At 40.4% G+C, this 19,486-nt stretch overlaps 1 protein-coding gene across 1 annotated transcript; it reads right to left on the reverse strand.

Annotated features, from left to right (window-relative positions):
• Positions 1 to 1,648: 1,648 nt before the first annotated feature.
• On the reverse strand, positions 1,649 to 18,092 carry tbcela (tubulin folding cofactor E-like a). The gene is made up of 11 exons (XM_073481877.1): positions 18,077 to 18,092; positions 16,541 to 16,666; positions 16,298 to 16,368; positions 13,741 to 13,920; positions 11,062 to 11,201; positions 10,120 to 10,301; positions 7,964 to 8,220; positions 5,037 to 5,163; positions 4,798 to 4,914; positions 4,595 to 4,706; positions 1,649 to 2,855 (listed from the first exon to the last, which is right to left on the reverse strand). Exons 2-11 carry the CDS (start codon positions 16,564 to 16,566, stop codon positions 2,649 to 2,651), a joined length of 1,419 nt encoding a protein of 472 aa, XP_073337978.1. The 5' UTR covers positions 16,567 to 16,666; positions 18,077 to 18,092; the 3' UTR covers positions 1,649 to 2,648.
• Between the last annotated feature and the right edge of the window lie 1,394 nt (positions 18,093 to 19,486).

A 19,486-nucleotide genomic window follows, 5' to 3' on the forward strand; every position in this document is an offset into this window, starting at 1 on the left:
CACCTTAATCTTGGTCAACATATATAAAAGACCATAACAATGCTCAGCTGCAAAACCCTTGAGTGACCATGGTGTTGAATTTAAGTATTCTGTCATGAAACAGGAAGTGTTTTGCCACTTGACTGCCCCAAACTTCACGTGTTTGATAAAAGTCTCGGTCTGGGGACATGCCAATAATCAGTTACAGTAATTGCGCCAACTTACGGCAACAGGAAAGTAGAGGCCCTATATGCTTACAAATGACTTCTGGCAGGTTAACCAGATCCACCTCATATGGGGTAAGCAAAGGCTTAAGACCTTCATTATGGCAAATAATGAAGCTTACAAATTTTCATTAAACAGCATTTCCATTGTTCGCAATGATTGCACATTGTCCAATCTGCCCTAAACACATGAGCATGTGTTCAATAAGACTTCCAACCTAAGGACATCTACATGCCAATATTCAATAGTCACTGTGCCACCTACTGACAACAGGAAGTACGTGTTGTGTCACAATAATTTGATTTGCATATATTTATGGTGTGGTCTACACTTGATATACTAGATATAACATAACGTGTAATTAGTGGGTGTTTTCTGGTGTCCCACAGCGGACATAGAAAGTGACATTGAACCCTCTGCAGAATCCAAAACACATTAAAATTCAGAGCCTTTCTGACCAGTCAATGTCCATGGCTGCCACATGCCCCGGCGCACAGGGGGTGCAACAGTTCCACGCTGCTTGCTAAATTAATTTCAAAGCCGATAGGGTCATTCCATGCCAACTCACTTTTCCCAGTTCATCTCAAGGATTTTCTCGAAATAATTAATGTTGAAACTTCCATTTAATTCATGCGACCTTCCAAAATTGTATAGCTGTACTCAAAATACTTTACTTAACTTTACTTAAGTTATGAATTTTTTAGGTTTGACCCTCTGAGCTAAATTTCAGCATTTTGTGGTACCTTGTACCTTGACCATTTTTCACTGGATTGAGTTGAAATTTGTCCTGAACATCCAAGAGACCTGAAGTGCACTGAACTGTATTATTACTACACAGAACCAAAATTTGGTTGCAAGAAAGTCAAAACTATTGGAGATATGAATTTTTGAAAATGACAGATTCGTTGTTCTGGTAAAAAATCACTTCTGGTTATTAATCTGATTACTTTAACCATCCAGCAACAACCATTAAAAATGTCACCAAGTTTCCTTAGTCTCTTGAATGTTCAGGACAAATTTCAACCCAAACCAGTAAAAAATAAGCGATTGGTAAGGCTGAGAATACACATACAAGGAATCACAAAAATACTGCAATTTAGCTTTGAAGGCCAAGCTTCAAAAATGCATAACTTACAAAGTATTTGGAGTACAGCTATAGGATTTTAAAAGGTCCCATGAATTTAATAGAAATTTGAACATGATTTTCTTCAAGAAAATCCATGACATGAACTGGGAGGCCCATTGAGTTGACATAGAATGACCCTATACCAATTATGTGCCAATATTATTGTGCATCCCTCCCTTAAATCTTAGTTTAACGTGTGTATGTACAAACACAGTGACAACTAGTTTGGAAGCCAATCCTGATGCCGTATGCAAAACGTGTGATGTGGAAACAAGAAGCCTAGATGGCACATGCACTGACAATCAGTGAAGTAGGAAGTCATGTAGTTGAACTTTTATGGCTAATTCCAACATTTGTGTATTCCTAGATTCTGGATTTTAGAATGAGGGAGAAGGAGTCAATACATTTCTAACTAAAGAAACGTAGACACAAATTATTATCCAAAGAAAAGTATTTTTACACATCTTAAAACATCTGGGAGGACCTGAAGGGTTTAAAATCTGTGTTTTCTGTTATTAAATCCAAACTGATTGTTGATTGTCATTCTGGCTCTGAAAAGATTCTTTGCTTTTTGACTCTTTTGTCAGACAATCTGAATGAGATGTAACATCTTGTAACTTTGGCAATTACACACAGATTAAAAAAAAAATCCACCACTGAACAACAAAATGAACTCCAAAAATGCTAGTTTCATTGTGACCCCCTGCATTTAACATTGTTTATGGCATGATTTTTCCTTCAGCTACTGCTGCTCCTCCTGATATAGTGCCCACTTAAAAAGTGCAGATGAGCACAACACTCCCTCTCCACCCCGAAGCACGGCCTCACTACTAATCAGGGTGGCTTTTGCAAGAAGTGGGCAAGTCAATGGTGTTGGATACTTACCTAAGCAGGTGCTATGGTACATACTGTGTACTAAGAGATAGAGCTGCTTTGCTGGCACAGCAGTGCCCTCCCCTCTGTTTAAGCTGTTAGCTAATTGCAAGTTGCTCTCTAGGCCTGTTCTCCAGTGTGACAGATTTGTCCATTAACTCCAGTGGATGCCCTTAAACAAAGATGAAATAAATAAAGTTCTTAAAATCCACTCCAGACTGGCTGCATTTCCAGCTAGAGCCCCCCAGCAGCCCACTGTGCAGTTGTCATGACGGGGTTCATCATTTTCTTCTTTTACTCTACCCACATTCCATGTGGGCTGCTGATGCTGTTCCATATGCATTTCCCAGTTATTTTGTGATAATCAGTTAACCAATCAACAAATAATCCAATTAATCAATCAATCATTGAGTCACTCTATATCAGCCAGTTGGACACCAGCGGTTCACTTGGTCTTGGGCACCACCAGTATTTCATCACCGTCTTGAATGCTGTAGGAATGGAGAACCCGGGTGTTGTACTTCATTTCCTCCGGACCAAAGGCGCTGCACTTGTCAATATAATAGATCCTCATGCTATTGGTGGACAGCTGGACCACTGTTGTCAGCTGCTTCTTCAGTTCAGCTACTGTCTGGTCCAAGCGGATATTCAGCTGAGACAAAGACAAACAGTTTCTACATTTAGGTGTTAAATGGACACCCCTATCACTCAGAGTAAGTACAATAAGCCAAAGTCTCAACGTTTTAAATTCTGTACATAGTGGCTTTGAGAAGAATGGCTGATACCTATGCTTTTCCTAATGTTAAAACCTTCACATAACCCTGGCCATCAACTTAAGTGTACTCACACACCATTTCATTTTAAATCACATGCCATTCTTAGTCTTGTTCATCTAAATGTACATTTATTTGTTATCAAATATTCCTGAGCAGTTTTTGCATATTGTCCTGCTGGTGGGGCCAATGCCATCAGATAGTGCTGTTGCTATGACAGGGTGCAATTGGTCTGCAACAATGTGTGAGTGGGTTTTCTGTGTCAAGTGGCATCCACATGAAGGACAGGACCCAAGGTTTCCCAGCAGAACACTGGATTGTAAAGAAATTATCAATGTTTTTCACTCCACCTGTTTGTCCTTTTAATGTTTTGGCTGATCACGTATAAGCTATTGTACAAGAGACTAGATTGGACTTTTAGCCAGTTAAAAAAGCCAACATAAATCAGAATATCCACCAGACTTTTAGGCCAAATGTATAGTTAAGTTTGCATTCCTTTGTTTTATGGTCGTTTGAGGGCAAAGGTTTTATCTTATCTCATCTTAATACGACGAGATGTAAACACAAAACGGAATATATCTATGGACACTCTTTATGTATAATTTGGCAAAAAAAGAAAATACAATGCAGTAAACGGAGACTGAGACACGACCTGTGGCTTAAGATTATGTGGAAACAATACAAACAAGCTGAAGGTTGAAAGCACATCACCCTGTCTTTTATGCCACGTTGAGTTAGCTAACTTAACTGTACTAAATTGTCCAAATGTTAACTCAGCATATTTGCGAACTTTAAGTGTTACTGAGCAGTCGGCTGTGTCAACTTGTGGCAAATTTGCTCACAAACCACTCTGGCTCAGCCTGGCTGCAAGCCAGTTTGTCTTGTAAAAAGAAGTTTTCAGTTTTTTACTCAGTTTGTTACCCAGTTCGTAATGTTGAAATGTGAGTGCAAAACATGCAAGTCTTTTACAATTAACTTTATAACTTGTCCAGGACAAGTAAATGTTTTTGAGAATTGCTTAATCATATACTGTCATGTTGTTTGAGTGAAACCATGGGGAAAATGTATCTAAATGTGGCAACAGCCTGATCAAACTGTCTGCACAACCTTGCAATGCTCGAGCCTACAGGAACTGGTAGAGGTGCAGTGAAAATTCCATGTGGGTGCAGGTCTCTAAATCTGAGAAAATAGTTCACTCAGGTGGGTGGGAGGTGATTGATTTATGTGTACATGTGGATTTTGGATAACATCACTATTGCCAGATATGTCTGGGCTGATACAGTTGTTGATCACTTGCTGCCCCTACTGGGCGGTTAAGAGGAGAGAAAAGTCAGCAGTCAGTAAAATAGGTTTTTTCAAAAATTGCGAATCACCAAAACCACAGGAGGTCATACATTCATAGAGTGTGTCTGCTCAAAAAATATTAGGCTGACGGTCCAGTAATATTTGAGATTAGCTGAGGATAGATACACACACGGACACACACAACCACAAACACAACTCATGATCCCTTCCAGGCTTAACAAAAAGACCCTCAACAGGATTGCAAGGAGGAAGTAAGGTTACATAATATCACTTTAAGCCCTGTCTTTTTACATTTGTGAACTATTTCAATTACCTGCTCCACTTTTTCCTCACAGTGAACCTCCACCTGGGCACGGCACCGAGGTCGAAGATCAATCTCAGCAAGCGGTTCCAGCCTCCCATACTTGGTTACCAGGGAATGGTATCTGAGGATGTAGAGAGCAGGTTGTGCTGTCAGTCTTAATAGCACACACACACCACTGCCGTTAGTGTGTACAGATAGTGGGTACAGCATACCTGTAAGGCACCTCTTCCTCCGGGTAGTCAAAGTAGTAACGGATGAAGAACCGTTCTGCGTCTTCTCTCTCACTGTCAGTCACAACACTGCCATTTAGCAGTGATATTGAAGGAAGCCTAACAGGAAGCACGGACATTCTGTATTATTGCCTTCAAATGCAACACTCCTCAGTGTTAGGAGAAAACAAAATATCCTCTATATCTACTCTATTCTCACTGATATCATTGATGGAACTCACTGTGCTATCATGAGGCTGCGTCGCTCTGCGTTGGTGTAGGCCTGCAATAAGGGAATGCCCTGCAGCCGCACTTCCTCTAACTTGGGGAAGAAGTTCAGCTTCTCAATGTCGGCCCATTGGTTGAGACCTGATAAAACACACACGTCATGTTTCAGATAGTTGGGCAAAAAAAATGGAGACAGTAGATAAGTACTGGAAGGTGTATGGTGTGTTAAATAATAGCAAGCGAGCATTATCCCGAAAGAAGAAAATTAGAACATATGGCAGCGAGGCCCTTAAAAGGTAACAAGGACGCACACATAGATTGATACATGCACCAGAGCAAGACTTACACACCAACAGCAGTAAAGATAACTGGCAGGTGATTCAAAATGTCACAGGCTACAAAAGCATGAGCGCCCTCATCATGTGTGAGGCCACGAGCTGAACACATTTTATGCTCACTTTGATCTCCTCAACAAAGACTCAGCTGTGAAGTCTACTCCGCCTCCAGAGGACAAGCCAGGCCGGTTACCAGAGCGGATGTGAGCAAAGTCCTGCTGAGAGTGAATATAAATAAGGCTGCTGGTCCAGATAATATACCTGGCCTTGTACTAAAAACATGTGCCGATCAGCTAGCTGTTGTTATTTGGTGACTTCAGCTCAGCATTCAACACAGTCTCAACCGTGAAGCTGATTGGAAAACTAAACACTCTGGGCTTGAGTACACACACTGCAACTAGATATTGGACTTCCTCACAAACAGACCCCACAGATTAAGGATTGGTAGTCATAGCACTCCTATGTTAGTGCTCAACACCAGAGCCCCCCAAGGCTGTGTGCTCAGCCCCCTCCTATTAACACTGGAAAACCAATAACTGCACTCCCAGACATCAAGAGAACTCTGTTGTATGCAGACGACACCACCAACATCGACTAAATTAAAAAAAACAATACAAGTTCATACCCAGAGGAGTGATGCACAGAGCACTGTTCTACTGCTCAACATCAAACCAAGGAGCTGATTGTTGATTTTAGAAGAAAAGGAGGCAAAGACACACACCCCTGTCTACATCAGGGGAGCTGAGGTGGAGCATGTGAACAGTTATAGGTTCCTTCAAATTACCACGAGGAACCTATCTTGGTCATCACACATCTCCAAAAAACACAGAAAAGGCTCTATTTAGGGAAGTACTAAGTAGGAAAGCTAAATTACGGAGCCAGATTCTGGTCACCTTTTACAGAGGAGCAAAAGAAAGCATCCTGAACTGAAACATCGCAAACTGGCATGGTCAGTGCATGTCAGTATCAGCATATCAGCATTTTGACTGAAATCCCACATACAGTACACCGTCCTGCTGTTTAAAACAGTCCCCTATAAATGCATTATTTCCACCTGTCTGAGTAACGTTTGCTAAAAATACGACGAATAGTATAGATATAGATATAGTATAATAATAGATTTTGGGGCCGATAGTTATACATCATTTTTATCTATTTATCTATAACAGTTATCTATTTTTTTTCATTTTTAAAGACCAGATGAGGTTGAATTTCCAATTTCCTCTCCTTCACCCCTCATTTTCTCACTCTGGAGTTAGTTGGTTGTACTTGTGTTTTTCTTGCGGTTGGTTTGTAAGCCGTAGTTAGCTTGTGCAGTGGATTGTGAGCCCTAGTTGCCCTAGTGGTCGTGCAGACCACTTTGGCTGTGGTAGCTGCAGTGTATCTGGGCTCGTAGGTAGAGCAAACAGGCCGGGTGGCGGAGCAGCTGCTGGCAGAGCCGGACTGTCAGCTCTACCTAACAAGCTCGGAAACAGTGCTGCAGCAAAGAGCGTCTCTGAAGGATGAGTGACACCAGGAGCAGCAGAAGACCGGGAGGGAGACCAAAGGGGTTGATGTGTTTGCCGGCAGGGCTGCGGCCCGTAGAAAAGCAGAGATGACCCAAGCTACTGTGTGAGTTACCTGTTTTACAGGTGGAGCATGGCTGGCCTTGTGATAACTTTCGGTTGGATCCATAATAACACCTCTGGCACGCTCTCCTGTTGTTGTCTGTCACGTGGCAATGGTGCAACCAAACATAAAATGACTGGCTGTTCGCGTATCATTTGTAGTGTGCTCCATTATCAAGGGATATGACAACACTGTTTATGAGCCAGGGCGTATTTGCTATGCAATGTCCTTGATGCATACGTGTGGCATTATCAAATATTTCCTCTAACAATTTTATTATTGCTATTGATGACATGTCTATCGCTGATCCATATTGCTATCATTTTAACAGCCAGACCTAACTACTAAAAGTATTTAGTCAACATCTTACTCCTATTCCACAATCTTTGCTGCCTAATTATCTCTTGTTTCAATACTTTGACACACAAGTCTAAAAATCCCTCAAACAAACTACACTGGTAACCAGTGTAGTTATCTCAGCCTGTGAGCAGAATTCAATTTCGTTTTAAGAAAAATAAGTCTTGAGGACTTCATCTGAGACAAAATGACTTGCAAAAAGGATGTTTTCCTGTGCCTCTGGTGATTTGACAAAGTGATGCATTGAAGTCGATTTGTAGATGTCTTTGGTTATTGTCTTTGTCCCATCTATTCTCAACAGAACTCTAAAAATAGATTCACCACTGATATTCCCCGAAATAGAAACAGTTCCTCCGATTGAATAACATGGAGAAGAATCTAATGTAATACTCTCCAAATAAATCAAAGCTTTTAAGATGCAGTCACATGTTTGCTTGTGCTAATTTTATCATCTGTTACAAAGTCATTGCACACAGACCCTGATACTGTCATTCTGGGGAAAAATCTGTAAACTAAAAGCCTTAAGTAAATCAGCGTTAAATTAAACCATCATGGGACACTGAAACACACATTTAAATTATTGAACATGTCCTTCACAAGAACACACACACAATGAGCCAACACTCCACTGTTCCACTGACCTGAGTTGTGCAGGTTGATGCTGCGTAGGTTGGGAAAGAGCCGCGGCAGGATATCCTTGTTGTCCTGAATAGAGGCCAAGTTGTTGTTGGACATGACCAGAGTGTCTAGGCTGGGGAACATGGAGCCAAACTTGCGGACTTCGGCCCAATCCTTGAGGCTGTTGTCGGTGATATGAAGCAGGCGCAAGTTGGGGCAGGCCACACTGGAGGCACTCACACAACTGTACTCATTAAGGCACAGGAACAACTCCTCCAGCCTGCAGGACAACACAGGAGAAAACAGGATGAAGAAGACAGGAAGAGAGTGATCTGGCCCTTCTGACGACAATACAGGGATTATTTCTTTAGTGTACATCGCTCTCTCTTTTTTTTGTTATGGTGTTAGCTCATTGAAGATGACAAGAGCAGACCCTTTATAACTGGTTTTGTTGGACAAAGAAAACAGCAGCAGTGCTGTTTGGAAATACTTCACATTCGAGGCAATTTAACAAGGACAGGCCTCAGATATATTCATGAAAAAGTGCTAACACACTAAATTTAGCAAAGGAAGAAGATCAACACACTGACATGCTGATTTCTATAAAGAATTTCGAGAGTAGTGGCAGCTCCCGGCATCTATGACGGCAGCATAGATGATAGGATTCACTCTAGTCTATATGTATACTTCCACTGGCTCTCAGTCCAGACCTTTCCGCAGCAGATACACAAGACTTCCATTTCTGCCGGAACATGGCCGAATTCGGCACAGAGCAGATCGAGTGAGACAGGAAGTCAGACACTGAAATAACATTAAAACATCTGGTTAATTTTCAGAATAAAAGACTCCGTGTTGATGCCAGCACAAAAATTTCAAAAAAGAGACAAATCCAACCAAGTCCACCCTTCTAACCCTTCGGTTGGGAACACTAACCTTTTGTCTGTTTGTTGTTGTGTTTATATTAATACATGTATAATTGTGATTGCGCTCGATTCTGTAATTACTGCGGGAACTCCCCCGTCTCGGCACTCCAGCTGTCCAGCAGTGCTGTGCCATGCTGGGACGGAGCACGGAGCAAAACCGCAGCAGAGCTGCTTTCCACTTTGTCTTCAATTTTTGAGTCTTTTTGGCTTGGAATTCAGCTTTACCTTAATAAAGCTTGCTTTTTTTTTTACATATATATATGCAGTATACTAAACTAAACTATACTATTCATTATATATGTGTATATACTGTAGGTCATATAGTAGATGTATTATATCACATACGTAATCCTTCCTTAAACTAATTATGGTGTCTAGTATACAACATAGTATAAAATTCCACAAATATGTGGAACCATCTTCTAGTGTCGGTTCAGGAGGTAGACACCCTCTCTATGTTTAAGAGTAGACTTAAAACTTTCCTTACTGATATAGCCTATAGTTAGGGCCTGCACAGGCTCTTAGCTATGCTGGCATAGGTTTAGACTGCTGGGGGACTTCCTATGATGCACTGAGCTCCTCTCTCTTTCTCTCTATCTGTACACATTCATGTCTCATTAATGCATGTTACTGACTTGGCTTCTTCCCCAGAGTCTCTGTGCTCTCTTGTCTCACAGGTTCCCATAGATGGTGGTTGGCCCTGCTGCTGTGGTCCTGCTTGACTTCTATTATCATCATCATCATCATCATTATTATCACCATTATTATTATATTTACTTTTAGTATTATTAATATTCATATCTCAATTAGTAAAGCTTTTATTACAGCTGTGGCTGCTGTATCCACACCTCCTCCAGTCTCTCCCACAGCTTCTCCCCCCTCTCGCCCTCCCCTCCCTCACTTGCTCATGGGGGAAATGTTGGCTCTCTATAAATAAATGAATCAGGAAGTTTGGTCTAGACCTGCTCAAAGTGTCATGTGATGACTTTGTTGTGAATTGGCACTATACAAAAAAAGATCGATTGACTGATTGATTGATTGATTGATATGTAACATAGATTACAATATAAAACAGATAAGTATTTTTTTCCCCAAACTCCATCAAGGATGGATAGATAACACTAGATGACTTAAATTGACCATTTCAAGTCAGAAAACTACTAGTCAGTGTTTATTCTCATTCTCAAAAGCACAGGATTGCTTTGGAAAAAAGCCTGTGTAGAAAAGGAGAAGCAGTGATTAACTATTCTTCTTACTCAGGTATCTCTCTAGTGAGCAACACCACGGTGTCCCAGGACACTTGAGTGTTGTTGAGGACGAGGCGTCGGACCCGAGAAAAGGCTTCAGCCCACTGTGGCTCAAGGTGCATTCCTCCCAGGGGGTTGGAGCTCAGGTTCAGAAACTCCAAATTTGGGATGTTGGACACAATTTTGCTGATCTGAAAATTAGACAAGGATGTGAGTTTATATCTGCTGTATAGTCCAAAACCGCACAAATTTAAACAGAAAACTAGAAGACTGATTTCACTTTTTGGACGACAGTATGGCAAAGATAAGATAATCCTTTATTAGTCCCACAATTGGGACATTTCCTAAATTACAGCAGCAAAGGGGATAGCAACACTGCCATAGAGATATGCATAAAAAGCTCTAGCTTCATGTGTTTGTTAGCTTATTAGCATACCGTGTGTATGTTGTTAGCATTCATTAGCAAAGTGAATGGACTCTTAGCCAGCAACTTAGCATTTAGTGTTCACGGCACTTCTCTGGAGAAGACAACACTGTCGCTGGACACCTGTGTGCCATCTTGTTCATCACAGAGACTGGTTAAAGAGAGACTACGGCCGCTGAGGACACCCGCCCGCCCTTTTGTTCATCAGAGACCGAGAGACTGGTAAACCTGCAGACTGGACACTTTTATTTTTGTTCATTTGAGTGAACCGGCCATGCATTTAGGGCCTCATCACTCCCAATCACGCCTGCAACAGGTGATTTCTATATTTGATGTTATTATATGCCGGCTTAGGTGTGTAATTGATGAGTGTGGGCCCACTGAGTTCAATGTGCATTTTAGTTAAGGTAACTTGAAGTTGGTTATATTGTGTGCTGCAATTGAACGGAAATATTACTTCAACATCTGAAACTGTTGAGAGGTTGTGATCAGGTAGCCAGTACAGATCGGGTAGTGACTAACAGCACCTCACGCCAGTCCTGCAGCTTGTTATGAGACAGGTCCAGCTCCACGACATGAGCACAGAAGGCAGCAATCTCAGCCTGGTCTCCCGCCCTGCTGATCCCACAGCTATTCAACACCAACATACTGGGCAGGTTCAGACGGTCTGGAGGTGATGTGAAGGATGATGGGGGGAGAATTAATGAGAAGTCAGACAGAAGAGAAGGTTCACACCAAAATAGGAGGGTTGTTAAGGGTTGTTTATTTGGGTAAAATGGCCTTGAGATTTAATGTGATCTGTCACAGGAAGCTGTGATTTGTTAAAACAAAAACTACCATACTAGCAAATAATTCAGCAGAATGCTGGAAGAGTAAAGGAAAAGTTCACAAACAAATGAAAATTCAGTCATTATCTACTGACCCCCATGCTGTTGTATAGTTGTAGTTTACATACACGAGTAAAGAACATGTATTTCATGTCAGTCGAGAGTTCCAATGATTTCTACAGCTCTCGTTTGTCTGATTGAATGAGTGGAACACAACCTACTTTGTCAGAAAAAAACATTCATGAAGTTTGATTCAAAAATGAATTTATTATAGGTCTTCTGAAAATATGACCAAATCTGCTGAGTCAAAAATAAAATAGCTCCATACAGCAGTTCCGACGTAATAAGTCTCCAGAAGCCCTGAGATCCAAATCAATTTGAAAAGGAATTATTTACACCCTTGACACGGGTGTGTCTTCCCTCTTCCAAACGTGCCAGGGCCTAGAAAGTGTACCGTGCTTAAGCACGGTATGGAGCACTCACACTAGTCAAACAAACTGGACTTTGGGGGTCAAATGTGCCTGAGCACGGTATGGATTGCCTAGTGTGAAGGCACCCTAAAGTGATTCCTTAATTTTTTTGAGCAGTGTAGAAGAAAAAAAAAAATCACCAAATTTAATGAGGAAGTCACCGCGGCAGTCAGCCCTCCCGGCCAAGTGTTCAGTAAACTTCCCCCTGGAAACATCAGAGGAGACAGTGTGCCCTTCTTGGACTATGCAGTACACATTGAAGAAGATAGAAGCCTCTACATTGAGATGGTTTGAAAGAGGAGTAAAGGAATCCATCTATGTCAAACTGGAACGACTGTCTTTGAACAGAGGAGGTGGCCTACGACACTACCTATCACCCACCTACAATGCTGTACTGAGTTCTCGCCCCAGACAGCTTAACAACCATTCACACCTGGGTTCACCTAGCCTCAGCAGACTGAAGACTATAAAATATAAAACATATTCTGGTTTGTTTAACACTTGTTTGTTTATTACATAATTCCATATGTGTTCCTTCATAGTTTGGATGTCTTCAGTATTGATCTACAATGTAGAAATTAATTAAAAATAAAGAAAAACCATTGAATAAGAAGGTGTCCAAACTTTTGACTGGTAGTGTAGTTTAACAGCCTGCAGCTCCCCTCCAGTAAGTTAGAACTGAAGAAGCCTCTTAAATGAGAGGTGAAACATCTTCAATAAACTGAAACAAGTCCAGTTACCTACGATACAGCACCTAGATTTACCATGACCTGGATGACTGAGAACCTTCATCAACAAACTCCCCCCTGGAAAACTTCACCAACTTTCCGTCAGCCTCAGGTTGAGTAGATAATGACTGTATTTTCATTGTTGGGTGAATTGTACCTTTGAATAGAAAACTATTACACTGTTGTACAAAAGCAGTTTGTGAGAGCCAGAGAATTTAGTTATTATTGCAATTCACAAAAATAAATTAATACAGTAATGAGCTGATGGTGCTTTACAAACAACAGGGAAATGAAAACCATTAATTGCTATGGGACAATGATGCAAGTTCCCAAAATAAAGAGCAACAACTTTTGTGGAGTTTTAGCTAATGAAAGAAAGCACATTTCACAAAGTTTAATACAGTTTCTCTGGCGAAAGCCCTGGTTCCTTACAGTGTCTGTTTCTTCTACCTCAAATAAAAGAACGGATACATCTTGTATTCATGGGTCCAATTTTTCAACACTAAAATGCCTCAAAAGACCAGAATGCAATGCAGCCACATGGCATGTACTGAATCCAAATGTCCTAACTTCTCTACAACTTGTGTACTTGTAAAAACATCTGTTTATCATTTTTTATGTAGTCCTAGTTTACTCACATAGAAGTATTTGTATAGCATTACTTAATAATACTCGTACCTTGAAAAAACTTCAGAAAACATTGACATACATTTTTTAAAATGGCTTCCACATCACAATTGAAATCCTTTCCACAATACAGTAGTAATCTAACACTAAAGTATGATGTTTTACCTCAGAAGCCCAGTGTTCAATAGCCTTTTGCTTTTAGACAGTTGTGTACTGACCCTATACAAATCAACCCACACTTTAGAGCAGGATCTCCCAGTGTCATTCTGGTCAGAAAGAACTTTGCATCCCTGTTATGAACTTCCGTCTCCACTGATCAGTGAATACAACTCATCTGAACCAGCCACAGAATTATTTTTCTTCTACGGGTGCAGCTGGCTAGAATCTCTCTCTGTCTGTCTGGGAATCACTAACAACTGCCCTCTCTAGCCACATATAAAACAAGCCTTTTCCCATTTTACAGGGCTGTAGTGAGGTAAGTAAGGAATAAATGATGCCCACATCTACGTATCTGTTAATTTCACAAAGCAAGCCATTATTCACCTCCAGCTCACCTTTCATAGGAGAGCCTTGAGGACCTACGGTTGGCACCACCACCACCCCCATACCAGGCCCTCTGCGGTAAGGGAAGTTCTCTGGACTGTACTTTTCACTCATCACCTGCACAAAGGTACGACCCTCCATGTCCTCTGGTGGCTCCATGGCTATGTCCCACTGAACAGCCTCCCTCTCAGCTGTCAAAAAGAGACAGAGCTGTCAGCTAATACACAGTCCTGTTTTCATTTTCTAGTCCTCACCCATTTGCTACTAAATACATTTTGCACTACTCAGACTTTTGCACGAAAAATGACTGAAAGAAGACATATCATACTAATTTTGAGGTTTTTGGTTACTACTTGGATTGTCATGGCCCTGTCAATTTGGTTTCATTGTGTGTGTGTTTTGCTGGTTTCATGTTGTCTTTTGCCCCTTTCCATTGTTCTGTCTTCCCTCCTGTTTTCTTGTGTTCCTCACCAGCCTGATTTCCCCTCCACACCTGTGTTGAATCTGATTTATCAGCCCCTTCCTGTTTCTAGTGTTTTCCCATTCATTTCCTTCACCTGTGTTTCTTCGCCTCACTCTACCTGTACCTCATCCCCTCATTAGGTTTGTCTGTATTTAAGCCTGTGTTGCTCCCTCACTCTTTGCTGACCCATCAGTTCAGTTCTCATCCTCACGTATCTCCTGTTATCCTGCGCTCCTGTTTCTTTTCCTCGGTCCTCAGGTGCTCCCTGTGTTCACCTTGGATTTATGGTTTGTTCTCTGTTTTTGTTTTACGGTTTACTGGATTCCCTTCATTTGCCAGCTTTTTGTTGCCTGTCTGTTTCCTTATCTTCTTTTGGATTTTGGATTATTTGGATTGATAATGAGCTTTCATTAAAGCTAGCTTTTTGTGTAGAATCTGCCTGCTCCTGTGTCTGCATTTGGGTTCTGTTTTTGCATGTGTGACAAGAATAGGTTTACATGCTCTAATGCTCAAAAAACATCTTAGCTCTTGTCTCTTTAAGGCCCCCCTCCTGAATACCCAATCTGAGCCAGCAGCGCTCACCGTGTTTCCGGTCTGCTCTGTAATGTTTTCAGATTCCAGTTATCTTCACTTCTACCGTGAATATGATAATAATAATAATAACAACAACTTTATTTGTATAGCACTTTTTTAAAACACACAGAAACTTCAGTGAACTTTCCCCCAGAAAACAGCATCCCTCCCTGCGAATGACAGTCGGACAGGGTCCTGTTTACTGATGGGGATTATGTAATTATGTTATTTAGAGCAAAAAACACAACTTTGTAACTTTCCACGATGCATGGTGGGTCAGGATCTCAACCACGACACGTTAACAGCATCCATATGATTATAAACAGTTGGCGGATACATGTTTGGATTAACAGGTGGACACTGGAGGAAACATGGTAAAAAAAACACACAGATGTCAACATCATGATGTGTACTGCCAAGCCTCTTTTGGTTCCACAGCGTCGGCTTGCTGTATGAAATGACACTGGCCTGGAATCAAACCACTGACCTTCCAATTAGTGGGCGACTGCGCTACCTCCTGAGCCACAGCCGCCCCATTGATTAATCTTGAAATTAATTTGCAAATGAATCAATAATGAATATAATTGGTGGTTGAAGACCTCTTGAAATTGCTTCTTTTCTTTATAGCCAACATTTGTGAAATGCAGCAAATAATCAAATTGAAAGACTATTTGGCAGTTTTGCTTAACAATTAGACAAATAATCAACTATCAAAACTGTTGTCCACCTTTTTTCTGTCAATCATCTGATCATCTGATTAATCCACTGATCCTTTAAGCTCTATCTATATTAGTAAATTGTTGATAAACTTAACTGTCAAAGTTATGTAGTATTGGAGAAATTCCATGACTAGTAGGTCCAGTCCTGTTCCAGTTTATCAGCTGGTTTCACATACTGGTCTAAAATTTCAAAACATTAGTGTCCTGTTGATCATAATGATACAACCTCCTCATTCCACAATACAGCCATTAATAACACATTCACCACATTTTGTAGATAAACCATTTCACTACTCTCATTTGTAGCCTGTATAGATCAGGCATATAAACAGAAACACAAAGATGGCTAGGTCTGATCAATGCCTGTGTTTCTATTGAGGAGAGGTACGGATGATAATGGGAGCAGGGAGTAAGAAAGCCCTTTTAACCTACCTTATCACTTCACTTTCTATAATTAAAATGACAAGTAGCTTTTCGTGTTTTAAAATGCTCGGCCTTGATGTGGAATCTGCTGCAAGCAGGCATAAATTATGTAGTGGTTTTTGCTGAAATAAAAAATAAAAGGATCCTGTTACAATATCTTAGTTGACGAAAATGGGCTGCAGTAAATTGTGGTTATGTACGAAAGCACTTTGTTATTGGTGAGCATATAAATCCAGATATTTGCTGTAATGCCATGGTTATTTCTACAGACATAACACAAGAAAAACACAGATCCCAAACAACTCACATGTGAGATTTCTAAACTGTTTCTGTCATCTCCAACTGAATATGGATATAGTTGATATAATGATATGGCAGAAAGTGTCTTACCTGAAGGGATGTTTCCCTTAATTTGACCACTATCACTGCTCACTGTCTTCTTCTGTGTTTGTACTGATGGCCTGTTAAAGAAATCAGCAGTATCCTGATTCATTTCGTATCCACTGACAGATGTATTCTTTCATTCACTTGAAGTGCAACTGGAACCAAACACAATTAACTTTAACACAAGACAAAGCTGTCTATTTGGAAGATGAAACACAAGGCCAATAGTCTAAGTCAGAAGTGTCTTACTCCAGAGTGCCTGGCAGGGCTGACATATGTCTCCAGAAGAAATCCTTTCCCTCTTTGATCAGTTGTCAGGATTTGCTCTGGACAGGCCAGAAAATGGAAGACTTGGAGGGCATTCACCACATGACACTGGAGAACAAACAAAGTCAAAGATCAGCTTCTGCTTTAGTAATCATTTGACAATATCAATAAAACATGAAAGACCATGAAAGCACATTTCCATAGTAGAGTGCTACTGTAAGCAGCCAAGCTTTCTTAACAGTGCAGACACATAGCAGACAGGAATAACTATAAGGGCTACCAAAACCAAACACTTATCTGTGAGTGACAATATAAACACACTCAGTGACTTATGATTGTACAGTAAGTATGTCACTTGAATAGTGAAGACACTAATTTGATAAAGATAAAGGGGTTCTGACGTTTTGTTGTTGCAAGTCCACTATGCCGAACCCCCTTGAGAACTCTGACAATTTTACTTATCTGTGCTTGAGTACATGAACGCACCCAACAGTTCGGGATACGTTTAACAAAGCCACCAGCCAGAGCCTCTCACAGAGGAACATCTGTTCGGTGTGGCAACAACAGTCACACTGGTTATGAAAAGTTGATATTTTATTGCAATGTTGTGCTACTAATTCGATTACATGTACGACGACCTCATATTTAACCTTGTGATTCGTTAAAGAGCTCACAGAGGTGTTGTAAGGTTACACTGATACGGCACTGGCACCTACTGTAGGAGGTGACAGATTTTCCAATGAAATATGGCTTGTTCTGTTCCATGGTAAGCTTGCTACGCCAAATGCCATTTAAACGTATCGTAATTTTTATACTTCTTTGCTTATCAGTAAATGTAGACATCTGACAACTGAAACGAGACAGCTTGCTATTCAACACCAAATTCTTGTGAATTCGGCATATACCGCTTTGACAAAGTAACAATCAATTGGACAAAATATCAACTTTCATTGGTGCTTTACTAGCTACAGTCCCGTACTAGGCAGCATCAATTTGGTTGAAAGCGGTCCTGGCAACAACAGGCAGACTGATTACAAAAGTTGATATTTCATTGTTGTGAGTGACACTTCCTTAATGAGAGTCATACCGAATTTATGTATAACTCGAGGTGATTAATAATGGTCTTACTTTGGGCTTGTTACGTTACAGTTAGGCCGATAAGTCACAGACAGCTAAAAATCGACAGATTTGTGAACCTAGTTTGGTTTTTGATTAAAAGCGTATGGCTAACCCTGAACGGTCAATAACAACACATTCCAAACCATTCTATCCTAAATACTCCTATTTAGCATTTAACCGGTAAATAACAAGCGCAATTGCGCGTTGTTGGCAGCCGAGCATCAGACAGTGTCCAGTCCAGACTCAGTGAGCCTGACCCCCAGCAGCAGCTCGATGGAGTCTGACATGGATTACAGATGGCAACGATGTAAACACATTTTCAAGGACCACTGGCTGATGACAATATGCTAAGAGAACGGCTCAAATACTGATAAAGTAGGAGGTCGTCGTTCTACATACCTTTAATGTCTATTTTGAATTTTCCTTGTTGATAAAAACAAACCAGCTGTCATTTTGCTCTCCCTTACATCCCGGAAGTGACGTAGCTTCTTAGCTGAGAACGATTTTTTTTCTTTCAATTCATTAATTCCTTTTAAAGTATCACATTTTTATTTGTAGTTTCTGAGCCTATGCCTACGAGATGCTAATGTACAAAAACAATTAAAAATAAAAGTGAGTTATCTCTTATAAGAGGAACTATGATGTCATTGTGTTCTCTGGTATCATGTAGCTGGTCTGACACTGTAGATATGGTGATTGTTATTGTGCTGACAGACCTTGCTACATTTTGACACGTCATGGCAGGTAAAGAACAGGTGGATCACTAATATCACTAAAGATGGTTGCATTCAGTTTAGGTGATAAGGTTCAGGGCTCTGGCACTTTGCATGCTGCCTAACTGAAATGGCTTACTTACTTACACTATTAATAAAAGAGAGTAATTGTAATCGTAATACATGAGTCAAAATGTCTGCTGAGGCAAATGCCTCATCTAAATAGCCTAATGCGCTACCAAACAAATGACTACTTAGGATATCTCATTTTGAAACTTGTATTTCTGTTTCTTTGAGTAACTGTAATATCTGGAAAAGATCACCAAAGGGGAGTGAATGCATTAGGAAAGGTGATTAAATAGAAGTATTGCTAAAAAAATACACTGATCAGCAGTGGCAGTCCTAGCTTGCACGACACCCTGGGCGAACCTCACTTTATTAATAAGTAATTGTATAAGTAATTGTTGGAACTTCAGAACCACACACACAGTAACAGTTATAATAAAAAAATAACAAATAATATACAAATAAGTAACAACAATAGAAAGAACTAGTATAATAGAATAAAATATAAATAAAACAGAGAATCAGATTTCTGAATTGCACAAATCCTTCATCACACAAATAAAATAACTATTATGACTGAATGAATGATGTGATTGACTTTACCCTGCTAATTGCAATAGTTTTGCACTATTAGATGAATCCCCTGCTTCACCGCTCCCCTGCACCAGTAGGGAGAGCTGAGGTCCAGAGGTGAACCTATGCCAATGAGGGTATGTAAGACTTCTCCTGACTTAACACTGTTGACCTTTACACTGTAATTTGTGCAGAATGAAAACTGTGTGGACCACAAAAATGTAAAATAAGAACTGGCACTTGAAAGCACCATCACTTTAACATCTGCATTAAAACAAGTTTTATGTTCGTCTATAGGTGACTTGAAATAATAGCTGAATTTGTGAATGATGTATTGACTGTTTGGAGTAAAGGCAGTGTTGATGAAGTTTATCTACTTAAGGTCAGTGTAATTACTGCATATAGCCCAATTGTACATTGTATAATGGGTTATTGGACTTGACTTGATTATTTCCAT

The sequence above is a fragment of the Pagrus major genome, chromosome 2 (genome assembly GCF_040436345.1).
Source record: "Pagrus major chromosome 2, Pma_NU_1.0".
Lineage (NCBI taxonomy): Eukaryota > Metazoa > Chordata > Actinopteri > Spariformes > Sparidae > Pagrus > Pagrus major.